The following is a 15,744-nucleotide window of genomic DNA, read 5'->3' on the forward strand; positions in this document are numbered from 1 at the left end:
CATCTGGTTATGTCCATGAAAATCTGTTAAAGGTAGCAGGACTGTGTATGAGCAACAAAGCTACTAGAGCAGCTGTTGGGGGAAAAAAGGAATGCATGTCCTTCGTCTGCTTAAAGTACCTCCTGTTGGGAGTTTATCTAAATCTGGGAGTGATTGTATTAGTTCACTTTCAGAGTCCCCTCCTTCCACTTTGCTCACTCAAGGTTATTACTGGGAGAAGAAGCTCCTAGTGGCCTGCCATGGAACCATGACCTTGCACCTGCTTTGTCTGTATCTCAATGGAACTTCTGTGAACCTGACATTTGGACATCCCTGTTAACGCTTAAGTACATTGAAAGTGTTGGGGAAACTTGTATACATTCATGGACATATATACAGGTACATGTGTATGCATGTGTTGTACAGGAAGGGACTGAAGGTTAGACAAAATGACAGACAGAAGCATGAAGCACTGTTTCAGCTGAGCAACTTGGTGAAAAAAAATGAGTTGTTTCTTCAAAAAGAGGCTCTTTCCTTTCTAAAGGTTCCACCGAAGTAACAAATGGATGGCTAGGGCCAAATACAGCGCTAGAGCAAGATTTAGTGGCTCACTTTACAACTGGCACTTTTGTCACTAATAAACTATTTTATGTTTTTCTTTGGTTTTGAATACTTCATTAATTAGACTGGCTTTTGAGTTTTAAGGATTCTCCTGGTTTAAATCAGTGACAAAAATATTGATTTTAGTGGCTTAAATCTTGGGATGTTTGGCTTTTTACTCTGAGTATTGACTGGCCATAAAAGAGTAATTTATTGAGTGATGAGTTTTAGTTTTTTTGATTGGGTGAGGTTTTTTTTGTTAAATCTTTTTTCAAATGAGGCTCTGGAACTTACTGGATTTTCTTACCTGCTCCACAATCATTAATTTCACAGTGAAATCTGTATAATGCTGTATGTTTTCACTAACAATCAGTGGCTGAGAACTTAAATATTCAAGTTATGGCTTTTGAAGGCAACAATTCCAGCACCTTGACATGACATTGCAACATTGCTTTTTGTTTTCCCCTTTTATCCCCACGAACGATGGGAGTCTTTGCAACACTCAGCCATATTTGCAGCTGTTACAGCTGTGCTGCTGTTGGACTGGTTTCTGAGACAATTCCTTCTTTGCCTCAAGCAAGCATGTGGTGTCCCTGGAGGGAGCCTGTGACTCACACTCCAGAGGCTGGTACCCATCCCCTTGTGATTGAAGGATTGGAGCTCATCCTCTTCCCTTTCTGAGAGGGTGTGTGAATTTCCCTTTCTTTTAATACTTACTTATTTTATTCATCTGGGAAGCTTGAATAGATTTTCAAATCACAGCCTTGTAAATAATATCATGAAGGTGACAACAAAAGTGGTATTTTTACTTGTTTATGTCAGAGGTTCAATATGTAATATTTTATATCAATATGTAATATCAATATTTTATATCAATATGTACTATTTTTATGTTTTGTGAAGTTAAATGTATCATCATTATTATTAGCCTCATTTCACTGAGCAGCAACCATGTTTGTGGTTTGAGTGAAACAACTGACTCGTGTTTATCAAACCAGGTATGTCTTGAAAGCATTTAATTTACAAATAGGTTGGACAAAGATATATTCTAGAACAGATAAAATTTCAACACCAATGGAAATATAAAACCCCAAATATATTTAAATGTCTCTTTGTTCTGTGCCCAGTGGGAACACCCTTAATGTTTCCTATTAAAGAATCTTCTGTATTTCCTTGATTCTTCTGGTTTGGGGAGCTTTTTCCTTTGATCAGTAAGAAGCTGTCCTTACTCCTATATGTACTGGCAAAGAAGATTATAGATCTCTATGTCTGTGAGACTGTTTTTATTGAAGATAAAATTCTCATTTAAAAATCATTCTGTTCTTAATATTTGTTTGTTAGATTACACCTGAGCAATGTTGTGCATAATGTTTTAAAATTTGTCCACATCTGTCATGTAAAAAATTATACCTTACTTGCTTGTTATAATTCAACATATTCTGTGCATTTATGCATACTATGTTGAAATGTATCCTTTTTTATGTATGTACATAAATCTTACTTTAAATATATTGGAAAGAGTCAGACTGTGTGAACAATTTCTCTGTTCTCTTGTAAATTTTAAAAAATGGGAAGGAGACTTAGGCTTGACTGTCTTCTTGCAAGTACATTTATTTTTAAATCAACAAGCAAAGCTGTTGCTTTATTTGTTTTAAATTCTGTTAAGGTAAATTTAAAATTTAAACTCTATTCCAGAATGAAATTATTTATTGAGTAAATGTCAGAGTCATGCATTTGACTTTAGGGGGCAGAGATTATTTAACAAATATATCACACATTCACTATGTTTCGGTCATCACAAGTAGGATTTTTCCAGGAATAGGTGTGGACGAAAAATCTCTTCTTATATGGTAGGCTCTTCTTGTCAGCAGCTCTGTGCTGGACAGAACACTATGCTTCTTGTGCTACTTGTACCTTCCCTGTGACTTATATGTACATTTCTATATTAGATTTATTATCTCACACCATATGGAATGATTAATCAAGTTAGTTGGAGTGTCTGTTTTTTAGTCAAACATAAGCAAGTCAAGGCCAAATTTCTGTTCGAAACAAGCAACATAAAAAATCCCAGAGGTCTGGGAAACATGGTGCTTGAGGGTTTGGAACCACAGGATAAAGTGGCAGTTAAAGCTGATTTTATGCTTAAAACTATGATTAGAGCTTTAGAGTCTTTGGTAAATAACTGGTTTACCATGTGCATAAATTGTCTTCCCTGATGTTGCAAACTGGCAGGTTCGTGATGAAGCTTACAGTTCATTTCATTGCTGCCATTAGGAAAGGAAAGAAAGCACCTTCTGGTCTGTCCTGCTCATCCTCAAATCCTTTTGGAGAATATTTGTACAGAGTAATTTATAGTGGGCTGCCACAACTTTTTTTGTGGAAGCCTTTATGTTGCATTAGTCCAGCATGTCAGCTTTTATCTACAGGAGCTTTTATCTGCCTGGCTTTTTGCACAGATGCAGAAGAGCTAGTTGGCTACTGGGTTTGTACAAAGCATTGGCATGCTCACTCTGCTGCTTGTCTTGTAGTTCATGGGGATTGTAAAGATGCTCTCTGCATTTCTGCCAGGGTAATTCTTTCCGGAATAATTGGAGAAAGAAGGGGGAAAATTAGAAAGATGGAAGATACCTTTGGCAAATGAATCACTTTGTTTTCCATAGCCTGGAAATTACTTACTTCCATCAGATCCCTGATCTGTTTGGCATTTGCTGAATATCATTATGTAGCTTTTCTAGATTTCCTGATACTTCATTTCCAGACATTTGATAGCATTTATTACCTGTTTGGCATATGATGCTTTCTAATGGAATAACTTTGGATATTTTGGCAGTGTGTAGCTGTCTATTCACACACAGAATAATATTTTGACATTCATTTATGTTAAATAAGTAATTTGTCATTAATTGTTGATAGTAGAAATTTTGTGTACAAGACAATAGTCTTTATTGTGCTTCTGTGATTTTTCCTCCTGTAATAAATTCATCTTATTGTTTATTCAAAAGGCTTTACAAAAAAAAAATTATCAGTAGAAGAGTCAATAAATATGTTGCTGTTTACATCCTTTAATAAATCAAAAAGGGAACAACCAGTGTAATTGCCTAAAGCTCATGCTTATTGACTAGTGTAAGGAAAAGTGGTCCATTTTAAGAGCAGGACTCATATACATCAAGTTCAGTAGCTAAACATCAGTTGAGAATAGAAAAAATAAGTCTCTACTCTTTTGCTGTTCTCTTCAAAGATTATTTGACATTCAGTGATCTTCAGCAAATGAGATGTCAGTTGTATAGGCATTTCTCGTTTTAGGGAGAACACAAAGGCAGCTGCAGGGAGAACACAAGTCAGCTTCTTCTATAGATAGGATAGGTTCTTCCTCAGGCAAAACACCATCAAACATATAAAGGAAAAACTAGTGTCACTTCACATACTTCATAAAATTCCATTCAAAAGGCAGCATTCATGGAGTCTTGCCAGTTTTTATGCTTTCAATTGCCTATAAAAGTTGTTCTGTTATTTTTTTCACCTTGTTCTTTATCAGTTTCACATCTTTGGCAAAACTACTACTTCCACCCATCTGTATTAACTACACAGCTTAGCATGTGACAGATAAAGAGATTTTTACAGTAACTAGTAAAAGGAGCACAGGGCTTGCTAAGCTGTGTTACTGCTTGTTGGTGGTTGTTTGCTGGTGGAAGAATGTGTTGCTCTTTAATCCCCTCTGACTTTTGAGGTACTATTTTACCACTTAAACCCCCCCCCCCACCACAAACATGTATTTTCTGTATCTGTTTGTGTACTGAATTACTGCTCTCTTAGTAGCCCATATTCAGCTTACTTTCATTAGGTGTTATTTGTATCTCCTTGAGCATGTAATTTATGAATTTCCTGAATCCTTCTTCTCTCTAGCATTTAAATTTCATTCTTGAGCTGTTGTTTTATCTTATTTTACCTTTTTACCAAAGACCCATTGTGACAACTGACACATGCAAGCTTTGTTCTGGTAACACAAAGAATTAATTTTCTCATTTCTGGATTTTTGGATTCACACCAACTATCCCCCTACTTAAAAGGGGCCATGATACAACCATTTAAGGGAGCCAGGCTCTGCAGATCTTGTTCTCTTCGTGGAAGAGTTAGAGATTAGCATTAAGTCTATTTTGGAGATATAAATTATAAGGATGTGAATAAAACGTATAATCTTATTCCTTTGTGTAGGTTCCTCTCTAGTAATTTGGAAGATGGAAGAGATAAAGTAGAAAGTTTGATACTGCACCTGCTTCTTTAGCTATTGTACATTAACATTAATTAGGTTCTCCTGGTAAGGCTTCTGTGTAAAACTGGAGTGCTCCAAAGCCTGATTTCTCCTTTTGCAAGTAGTTATTATTGGGATAAAATTCCTTTGAAGAATTGTCATTATCATTACTGTTATGTTTTTGTGGGCTTCCTTTGAGCTTTTTTAGTAACCTCACAACGATATGGTTTAGTAACAGTGGATGTCTTTATCCTTCAGGTGACACAGAAAGTGAAGAAGTGTATGTTTAGCAAATATCCTGTTGTCTTCTTTTGCTTCAGCTGAGACTGTAAATATTGTCAGATCATTATCTCTTTTAATAATTTCTTTAAAAAATCCTTGAAACAAATTAACACAACTGCAGCTGAGCTGGTTTTCCTCTGGATTTCACCTGTAGTTTGGTTGTTGGTTTTTGATCAGTGGCAAGGGACGGGGTGGTTTTCTGGTGGTTTTTTTTTGGGTTTTTTTTGGGTTTTTTTGGGGGGTTTTTTTTTTGGTTTTTTTTTTTGTTTTTTTTGTTTTTGTTTTGTTTGGGTAATTGCACTGTTTAGTCCTTTGACATCCAGTGATGTTACTTTCAAGTGAAAAGCCATAGATAATGGCTGCCTAGCCTATCAAAGAGCTTGTAAGCAAAGTAGTCATCTCCTCGTTTGATAGCACAAACCTGTCTGTGGCAGACAACTTATTTCTAATTTTACGCCATACTGTATGACCAAATATGTTGACTCTGCAGATAATGTCATCAGTTCTTGTCCTGTGGCAATTTTCTTACGTTCCTTATCCCTTCCTGTATTCCCTTCAGTTTAAATGAAAGACTGAAATCATGTCAGTAGCATAAATCTGCCTCCAAAGAGCTGTGCTCTGCTGAAAACACAGGTTGTTTCTTCTCATTGTGATCCCTGGCAGTGTGTTTCTTCCAATTCCTGGGAGGTCTCCCTCCACCTGGAGTCTTCTGATCAAGAGGACTTAGCTACAGCCTTTTCATGATTTCTGTGTTTCATCTTCACATTACTCTGCTGATGTCTTAGTCTTCTTTTTCATGCCCCCATGTCTATGGCTTAATATCTGCCTAGTTACACCTCCTTTGGGATATTATGAAAATGGCATATTTACTGTGAGAGACTGGATTTTCTCATATTTCCCTTAAGAAAAAGAAATTATATTTTTCTAAATCTACAGATAACATGGAAACTATATGACTGAGTTTAATCACCCTCACATGAATTAGAAGTGTTTTCTCCTGAATGTCAGTTACTATCATTTCCCCATTCTTTTATCTTTTTTTTTTTTCTTCGAGTGGAACAGCTGGAATTTGTTCTTTTCAGTTTTTTCAGTAGATTCTTCCTTGCTTTCTTCATAATTACATTTTTCAGTTTGTGGTGATGAAGCATCATAATTAAGTTCAAGAGGTTTTGAGGCCCAAACACAGGGAATGCTATGCTGGATGCTCTGGCCAGTTTCCTCTTTCCCAACAGCTCAGATTTAACAACTATAAAATCAAGATTTCACATAGCAGAGCAGGCTTCCTCCTTTAATATTTCCCAGTGGTTGTTGCTTCCACATTGATTTTTCTCACACTGTTCCCTGTATCAGCTATCTGAAGCTAAATTTCTCTCTTTCTCCCTGCCTTTCTCCTTCTCTTCTCTTTCCATCTCTGCTTTCCAGCATGCCTCTGTGACTGTGCAGCTCCACCCCATCTCACCCTATGCACACTCTCTTTCTCTTGCTTCTGCCTTGCATCCCTCTGGATCTTTGAGATGAGTAGCTCTCTTGGCAGATTCACAGATGTCAAATAATTTATTTGGGCTTTAAACTCAGAGATCAATTGCCTGATGTCTACCTTGGTACTAGGTTGATTTTATTCATCTTTGGCATTCCTGCCTGCTGTTTTCTTACCCTGTCTGCCTGAAGTTGTCACCTTAACATGGATATCTTTTAAAAAGCACTGTGCAGCCATATTCTCTGCAATGGCCTGCTTATTTTCTTGGAGGGAATTAGCAGGCTTGAGGGGTAGGAAGAAAGGGGGTCATGAGGTTGGCTTTCCATGTCTCAGGCTTCAGGCAGCCATCTCACACTATCCCCTCAGCCATGAAGATTCCTAACCTACATGTGTGCGATTTGTGACACTGCCCTTCAGCTGTATAGTTCATCTTGTAGCTTTTATTAATTCACTGAAATCCCCAAGAACTGTGTTGGGGTTTTGTAGTAGTCTGATGAACCTGCGGCTTAGCTGCTTGTTTTATTTGCTTAATCTACCCACAGTTAAAGAAAAGCCATGTTAAAAAATTGTGTATAATAAATATTGAGCATGTAGGACCTGTGGGTATATGCCAGCTTGAGATAGCTAATACTAAAAATGTATAGAAACATATACTTACAGATAAAAGGCATTTGCATATGACTCCACATCCATTTTGTTGAAGTTTTTAAAAGGTTGTGGTTTTTAAAATGCATTTGGATGTCTTTTTCTAGTCTTTTTCTAACTGAAGAAAAATGTTTGCTTTTTCCATGATAAACAGCAGTGGAAATGCCCACAGGACAATGGAAAAACACCAAAGGAAGTAAGGATCTGCAGTTTGCTGGGAACTACCTGATGTGAACTACTTTCCTTTGTTCTGTGGGCATGATATTTTTTGCTTGTTACCTGGAGCTGCAGAGCCCCAGGTCTTGGACTTTGTGCATTCTGGTCCAGAGTCCCAAAGTCAGGAAGAGGATGTTGTCCAGCTGTCCTCCTGTCACTGCCAGCTCTCTGCTGAAGGCAGGCTAAAATGCAAATACCCTACTTTTAACATTTAGCTGTGCCACTGACTCTGCCTCCCTGCACAGTATTCTCTGCTCACCTGTGGAGTCCCTTGACTTTCCTCTGGCATCAGGAAAACTGTTAAAACAGTGATTTTTTTTTTTTCAGTCTGAGACTCAGCTCTCCCAGCGTCCAGAGTAGCCATGGGACCTCACCACACAGAGCTTGAGAGATGAAAGCTGTCTGTGTTTTCCCTCCTATTGTCTCACAGAGAGGCACATACAAGGCAGGAACACAGTAAATTGTTCATAATGCTGACTTTGCAAAGGACAGGGAGATTATTTTACCAATTAAATATTCACAGTGCGCTTGTATATGACAGCAGTGGGTTTATAAGTACATGGATGTCTTGCTGTCTAGTAGGAGGCTCTGTGGAGGGAAACCATTCTCTTCCTTGTGCCATGTTCTGACATCTGTATGCACTCAGAGATCAGCATGTTTGCAACATTGCACAAAAAATTGCTTTAAAAGAAAAAAAAACTTCAAAGTTAAAAGTAATGAAGTACAACAACACATTTTATTTTAATCTGCCTTTAAAACCAAAACACCCAGGTCATTAACAGTGCTGCAGGTTTACTTTGTAAAGCTGTAAATGTTTTACCCAGAATACTTGCCCTCTCAGGACAGCTGAGGCAGATGTGATTGACCTGGCATAGTAAAAAGTCTTCTCTCTTCATGGTGTATGTGTAGCTTTTAAATATTCTTCCTTAGCATGTGAGACTGCCTTTTTGAATTAATTCCTTTTGTATCTCACACAGCTGCCTGACTCCTTGCAGGCACACATACTCCCAGCCCTCCCCCAGACATCTGTTCTGATTCTCAGTGCCAGGTGCCAGAGTTTAAGCTTGTTGGGAGGAGGGACAGTGACAAAATCCTTCATAAAATCAAATAGCTGTGTGTTTTTAAAAAATATTTGTGGTAGGATTTCATTTCTAATCTCTGGGTGTTAGCTTTTACTACTGTTTTTTTTTCAGGTCTTATCTGGAAGAGGTCAGGCTTGGGTGGAGATTGGTTTGTTGTTGGGGTAAAGATTTTCCTTCATATTTTTTTTCCAAAGTGATGCTGTAGCATCCCAGTAGTAAAAGGCTGTGGCAACTGTAAACCTGTTTCTAGTCTGGAATTATTTTTCCCACATGGGAATACATCTTATTAGAAACACAACTGTACTTTCATCACTGAATTTTGATCCACAGAGGTCTTACATACCTTGTTTCTAATTGAAACACAGCTGTTTTTGAAATCTTCCAAGCATGCCCTAAAGCTGCCATCGGTTTCTCAGGGTCTCCAAGGGCCAGTGTTGCTCTCGTACAGTCCAGAATGACAAGGTCTAGGCTACTGATTATGTACCAAAGTGCTCCTGTTTGGCATTTTGGGTTTGGTTGGGTTATCTTTGACAGATCAAAAAATGCTGGGCTGTCAGAGCCAGGACATTTCCCTCAGCAAGGAACAGGTGAGCAGCATGAGACCATTCCCTTTCTCAGCCTGGGAACAACCGCAGTCACCTCCTCTGCTCCACACTCTGAACTTGTCAGAGGGGCTGTCATGGTCATCCAGTTGCAGGTTTTCCCCTGAGTCTGGTCGAATCTTAAGTAGAGTACAGCTGATACCCTCCTCTGCCATTCCCTGAGACCTGCCTTGGAACGTTTCTTGTCATCTTCTTGCACTCATGGTGCAACAGAGACATGGCCAGGCTGCTTCTGTTTTCTGCCTTCTCACCCAGGCACCTGGCTTCTTATCTTCCTTTCTCCAATGAGATGGGGAATATGTCATGTAAGTGATAAGCCTAGGAAGGTGAAATAAATGGATTTATATCAGTGCTGTGGTCTTGGTGGTGGAGGACATGGTACTGAGTCCATGCTGGGTTAGAGGAAATCAGGAAGGTGGAATGAGGAGTTTAAGCTGCTAGTTCTCACTCTTTCTTTTCGTCTCTCCTTAGGCATGTCTGCCACTTATTCTTTCAGTCACTGAAGGCACAGGAACTCTCTGTGGCCCTAGTATTCCTGTAGGGACTTGAGAGAAGACTCTTCTGATGTATTTCCCAGGGGCAAAAACATCAGGAATGGCTTGGTCACTCACAGTCCCTGGCTGAAATGAGAAGTTTCAGCTTCAGAGAAGAGACTTGGTGTGATAGCCTTCAGATAACACACAAAGGGCAAAATGTGTAATAAGGGGAAATTTCAGTGAGCAAATTTAAGCCACATAGAGTGGAGAATGTTTTTCCACAGTAATACAAAACATGTGAGACCACCACTTTTGGAGACAGATTGTATGGATTCAAGAAGGGTCTAAACAAATTCATGAAGCTGTCCACCAATGGCTGTGGAAAATGCAGGTCTGGAAGCTATCTGCCAGGTGCTGTGAATTGCTGATTGCTGGCAGCTCAGCGCTCCATGCATTTCTTGGGCTCTTCCTTTAAGAATTGCTGTTGATGTCTCTCACACATGAAGTGTTCAGCCAATGCGGACTTCACTTTGATCTAGTGAAGTGCTTAGTGGCTCTTAGGATAGAGCTTAATCAAGTGGTGAAGCAACCTCATGACACCTCCTCCCAAGTTTGTAGGAGAATGATCCCATATGCCCTTCCAATTGTTTAGTCCCATGCCTGAGCAATCTTGGCGAGGGGAGAGCAGCCTGCCCCAACAGTGAAACAGTTGAAACACAACAGTGTACTTTTGTACACTCCAAAACACAAAATGGGTGTCCCTAGGAGTGCTCATTAGCCAATGCCCTATTTATATATAGTGCAAGGCAACTATTTGGGAAGCCCGAAGATGCAAAGCGAATAGGGTTGTTGTTACAAAGGATGGGTAACAAAAAGGGATGGTTACTGAGAGGCATAATGTCTAAGGGTTTTATGCTCTATAAGATAAGCCTGAAAAGGACAAAACTAAATAAGGAGTCACTAAGCCTTTTCTACTACAGAATGTCTGCCCTTCATAATATTCCTTCCTGCCCACATTTTTGTTTGTGCTGATAAATGTCCTTGCATTAATAAACTTATAATGCTGCTTGTTTATCCCTTCAAAGCCAGCCCTTGCAGCTTTCATTAGCATTTTAGGATATTTATGGCTTTGTAAATGACTGGAAATCTGCAATTTGTCATTAGGAATTAAGAAAAATCTTCCTTCCACTTAGGGCTGAAGCTCAGCTTTGGCCTTTGAGGGACTGAGCCACCTCTGGGCCTCACAGACAAAAACAAAGTCAGACAGTGCCCAGATTTACAACAGCAAGTGGCTCTTAGTTATTCAGATGTCTTTGATAATGTGTCATCCGCTGTTGCTGGCAGGGATCAGTGTTTAGGCTCAGAATTAATTTCTTTCTAGCTGGAGAGAAAACAAAAATATCGCTTCTGCAAGAGCAAAAAGAGAAAGACATAGTAACAAGGAGAGAAATGAAAACAGCACCAGGCACATGTAAAAAGTGCATGTATAGATATATGCATGTAGCATATACACACTGCAGAGGTTAACAAAGTGCTTTTCAGAAGAAAACTTACTTCACTGTGCTGTGCTCGGTACTTTCAGCTTTGAAATACAGGAAGTTAAGAAAATTTTAAAGGTTTCAAAAGGGAGTTTATCTTGTACTTGGTGAAGGGCTAAAGAGTTGGATGGGAGGGATAATAATCAAAGAAGCCTTTTCAGCACTAAACTGTGGTCCAGAAAATCAAAAGAAGGAATGTTAATTGGTTTGTACAACATGACATTCTCAGTTCAGAGTAGCTTCAGCCACTCAGTGGTACTTTTCTTTTTTTTCTTCCTCTGTAGGTTGATTAAGTGAATAGAAGAAAAGAAAAAAAACCCAAAAAAACCACGAAGCTACTTTCAAGTATTGAAGATACAAGGCCAGGATGAACACGAAGGACGGAAAAGTGTCTGAAGGAGGTCTCAATGTCACTCTTACCATACGCCTTCTCATGCATGGCAAGGTGAAGCATTTCCTGTTGCCTGTGTGTTGAGTGTGTGTGCAGCTACCAGCAGAGCCTGGCACTAACATTGACAGAGAGTCTGCTCCTCCTCCACCTTGAGTCAAAAGCACCATTGCCACGGCCAAAAAACCACCCCCTGCTTTCAGGGAATCCTGCTGAAGTTCGCACTGCAGCCCAAGCTCATTGAAACAAGCCCTTGCCTGTAAAAAACCCATTTTGAGCGGATCTGGCGGCAAAAAAAAAAAAATGGAGTTCTTCCATTGATAGCGAGCCAAATTGGGCAGAGCCTTGCAAGAGGCTGACCTGCATACAACTCGCCTTTCTCAGCATTTGCTGAGTTTTGCAGGGCTTTTTTTAGGATACCAGAACATTGACTTGTGTGAAATAATTGCCACAGATTTGGTGTCTGTTTCTATTGAATGCAAATGGGGTCCAGTTCTTCGTTATTCTGGTGTAACATCTCATCAGAGTGAGCCCCCTGATATACCGGGGGGTTTTCCAGGTCCCTGCGGGTTTGGGTTGGAAGACTGACTCTCATTTCCTTTCTGTCCAGTGCAGCATTTAAAGCATGCAGATAAGTGAGAAATCTGTGCCATAGACAAACTGCCAATTCAGTATGGTCAGATTTAATAGTCTGGTCGCTGCTTATTTCACATCAACAGATCATAAAGTGGGCTTTTAATTAAAAAACACATTTCATACGTTTGTTTGTATTATTTGCATCAGGCAACTCCAGGCATTTTTAGGCTTAATGAATGGATGTTATAGAAAGGAGGTGGTTTAGTCTCATGCTTAACAGGGAACAGTGAATAAGTAATGCATATTATTCTGGAGATTGAATTTGTAGATATAAATCTAAAAATTTTTTTTACTCCCGGAGTTTAATTTATAACTAAAATACTTATATATTTTTAAATAATGGATGTTTACAACCTATGGTATGAACACACATATGATAAACCCATAACACAAATAGGACACTGAGGTATCTCGCGTTGTATTTTACTTATGGAGAAGTGTGAGGGGGTACAGTTTAAATTTGCAAATTAAAACCCTTAGAAATTAGGTTATGTCAGATCAAATTATGTTTTTTCTCAGAAATTATCTAACCATTTTGATTTCTTTCCCCCTGAAATATTCAGCTTCAGGCAGGCATCTGGTGTGTAAATCTGCATCTTAAATAGGGATCTGTCAAACAAATTTAATAACACTCTCTCTTACAAAACCCACCTAAAATCTGTACACGTGTCTGTGCTCAAAATTAGGTCTTCAGGGTTGATTCTACTGGTTTCTGGTCCCAATCCGTGAAAGTATTTGAACACATACTTATCCCAGTGGGTATAAGCAACCCTACTGGTTGCAGTCACATTCCCTTGTGCCTAAGTGATGGTGTTTTGGGCTTCTTTAATCATTGTCAGACAGCTCTGCTTGTTTCAGAATCATGCCTTCAAAGCAAAAATGAAGTATCTGTCATTTTCAGGACATTTTATTTAAACTGTGGGCTAAGATTATTGGGTTTTTTTTTTAATCAGAAATGAAATCAGATAAAGTTCATTTTCTCTGTTAAACATCATTGATTTTGTGTGCAACCACTTTTAACAATAATGGATGTTATGTGTCCAGCCTTCAATGCATATGTAGCCCCAAGGGTCTAAATTAAACCCACAAATGCTACAAAGTTCAAATTTTACCTGGATCTATACCGTGCATCCTCAGTTAACAAGGCACGATGGGTATTCTGTTAGCTCCACTATGCTCTAATCATGTATCCTATTGTGCCTAGGTATTGTAAAGAGTACATTAAATCAGAATTTATTTTGGTGATAAAAGTCAGACGCTTTCCGTTTCTTTGATGTCATTTCTGTGATTTAGAAATAATACAGAGGAATGAAGGATGTCTGAATCAATATGAACTCTATGTGAAAAAGCATTCTGAAAGCTGTATGTGCCTCTGGAAAAGACGAAACACATTTCTAGACTCTTCCTTGAGATTTGTTGTGGTAACGACATCAGTGGAAATTATTGATCTCTAATTAATATTTCTTGACAAAACAGTTTGTCTAGAAGCAGAAATTGGTCTGTAAATAACTGGTCATAACTTGAGAGAGAAGAGGGGAAATAAAAAGGTTTTTAAAATAGCACAAACAAACTGGATTCAGTTATTTTTAAATTAAAATAATTTTAATGGTATTTATTAATACATTGCATGGAAAAATGAGGACCTCTCCCTACTAACTTTAACTCTCTATGTCTAAACCATTATTACCAGTGTACCTTTGGGTAGGGGATACCTATGTGTTTTGTGTTGTTTGCTTGCATTTTAATTGGAAATCCATTACTTGTGCTACTGTGCTTGCTTATCTTGCCTGTAAGTCCTGCAGACTTAGGAAATTTTCAGCATATACTTTTCATGTGATTTGTATAGGGGCTTTAAGTCAAGAACGGACATCTTAATGAGGCAATTAAGATAAATTCTATACCTGCAGGAAAATGAGGATTTGTATGAGTGGCCAGACCTCTGCAAGATGGTAATGAATAAAAAAACACACCACAACAAACAAATTATGTGGCAAAACCAAAAGACTTTATCATGTGGTGAAAGGAAAAGAAATAGGAAGAGTCCTGAGCTCTGGGAGAACCAGGGCCAGTGTCTCCCTAGTGCATGTAGGGCACCACTGATCAGCACATTTGCTTTATCTTACTTTGGGGAAAGGAGTGTCTGCGTGTCCAGCTGAGCTCCTGCCGGGCTTTGTGCAGCCTCTGGCTGAGGAGGCTGGGATAGCCCCTGGGAGCACACAGCATAGCAAGGTTTGGGAGCAGCCAGCTGGCAACAATGCAAGGCACAGCCTTGATATTCTCATGGCAGACAACATGGTGTTAAGGGAGGGTAGCAATTTTTTTATCAGTGATAGTGGAAAAAGAATTTGTGCAGGCCCTGCAAAAAGCCCACCACTGTGAGGTATAAAAGGTTAACCTTAGGGTAACCTCAGTATTTCCAGGGCCTAGTATGAAAGCTGTCCTCCTGAGCTGGGACTTTCAGAGATTTTGTGATGATGTAAAATTTAATTTTCATCTTGTGCCATGTTACATCAGTGAAAAAGTTACGATGGTGTTACAGCCCTGAAGAGAAATCATGAGCAACACAAAACATTTATTACATTTTCTTGTGATGAATTAGAGGGCAGGTGTTGGTGAGGATGCTGCAAGGGCAATGGTTAGGCATTCCTTGCATCCACTGAGAAGTAACTGTCGGTGTTTGTACGAAATCTCAAAGCCAAGATTAGGAAAAACTTGTTACGAGGATGTGTGAGGAGGGGAGGAGGCTGCCTGGGCATGCTGCACCATCCATCACTGAAGGTTTCTAAGGACAAGTCAGACAAAATTGAATTCATCATGTAAAGCTGCACTTCACAGGCACTGCAGCCTCTACTGCTCAGCACCTTTCTGTCCGAGTTACCTGAATGCTGCTCCAGAGGGGTCAGAAACAGAAAAGTCTTTTGAAGGACATGCAGTTAGAAATATAGAATATGTTAAATAATGCAGATACGCATTTTCATCCTTTATTAATGAGAAGGATGCACCACATTAAGAAATAAAGCTGTTTCATACATTTCAGTAGAGAAAAACAGAGACTATGAGTTGAGGCCATTTACAGTGCCCTACTTTTGTATTTTCCATCTGATTTTTGCTGTTCCTCTAAGTAAAATAAGTAAATCACTGTGTAGGAAAAATACATTAATTAATATGGGTATTTTATTATCTGTGTCTACTTCAAAAGTATGTTGGGCAAGATTGGAGTATTGCAGGGATTGCAAGATTTCTGCTTCCAGCAATGTTTGCCCACACTGTTTTTGAGGAGTGTAAGGAAGACAAATGGAGTGTATGTGCATTCACGGGCAAACAACCCCCAGCTATCAGAGCCTTCTGTATGGAGAGGCAGAGCTCAGGCCCCAAAAGAACTATAACTTTTACTTTTTCTTCCTTTCTAAATCTTTATCAAGATAAAAATTGTTTTGGCTCCTTGCATATCATAGGATATAGGTGTAGACCTCCGTGTTTCTTACCATTCCTTGGTCATCTTCTGCTGAATTTTCTATTCCCATGACTTGTGGCTGATTTTTCCTTGCTTAGTGCTACAGGTAATGAGATTGAA

The 15,744-nt window shown here is 39.0% G+C and overlaps 1 protein-coding gene across 37 annotated transcripts in view; it reads left to right on the forward strand.

Annotated features, from left to right (window-relative positions):
• LOC100223410 (poly(rC)-binding protein 3) overlaps positions 1–15,744 on the forward strand; it is a 499,051-nt gene that overhangs the window by 426,083 nt on the left and 57,224 nt on the right. For all 37 annotated transcript variants that reach the window (XM_072924405.1, XM_072924404.1, XM_041714247.2 and 34 more), the window contains one exon: positions 11,431–11,591. In XM_072924405.1, the coding sequence (XP_072780506.1) occupies positions 11,514–11,591 (78 nt within the window). In that variant the 5' untranslated portion in view covers positions 11,431–11,513. The remainder of the gene's footprint in view (positions 1–11,430; positions 11,592–15,744) is intronic.

This window comes from Taeniopygia guttata, chromosome 2 (genome assembly GCF_048771995.1).
Source record: "Taeniopygia guttata chromosome 2, bTaeGut7.mat, whole genome shotgun sequence".
Taxonomy (NCBI): Eukaryota; Metazoa; Chordata; class Aves; order Passeriformes; family Estrildidae; genus Taeniopygia; species Taeniopygia guttata.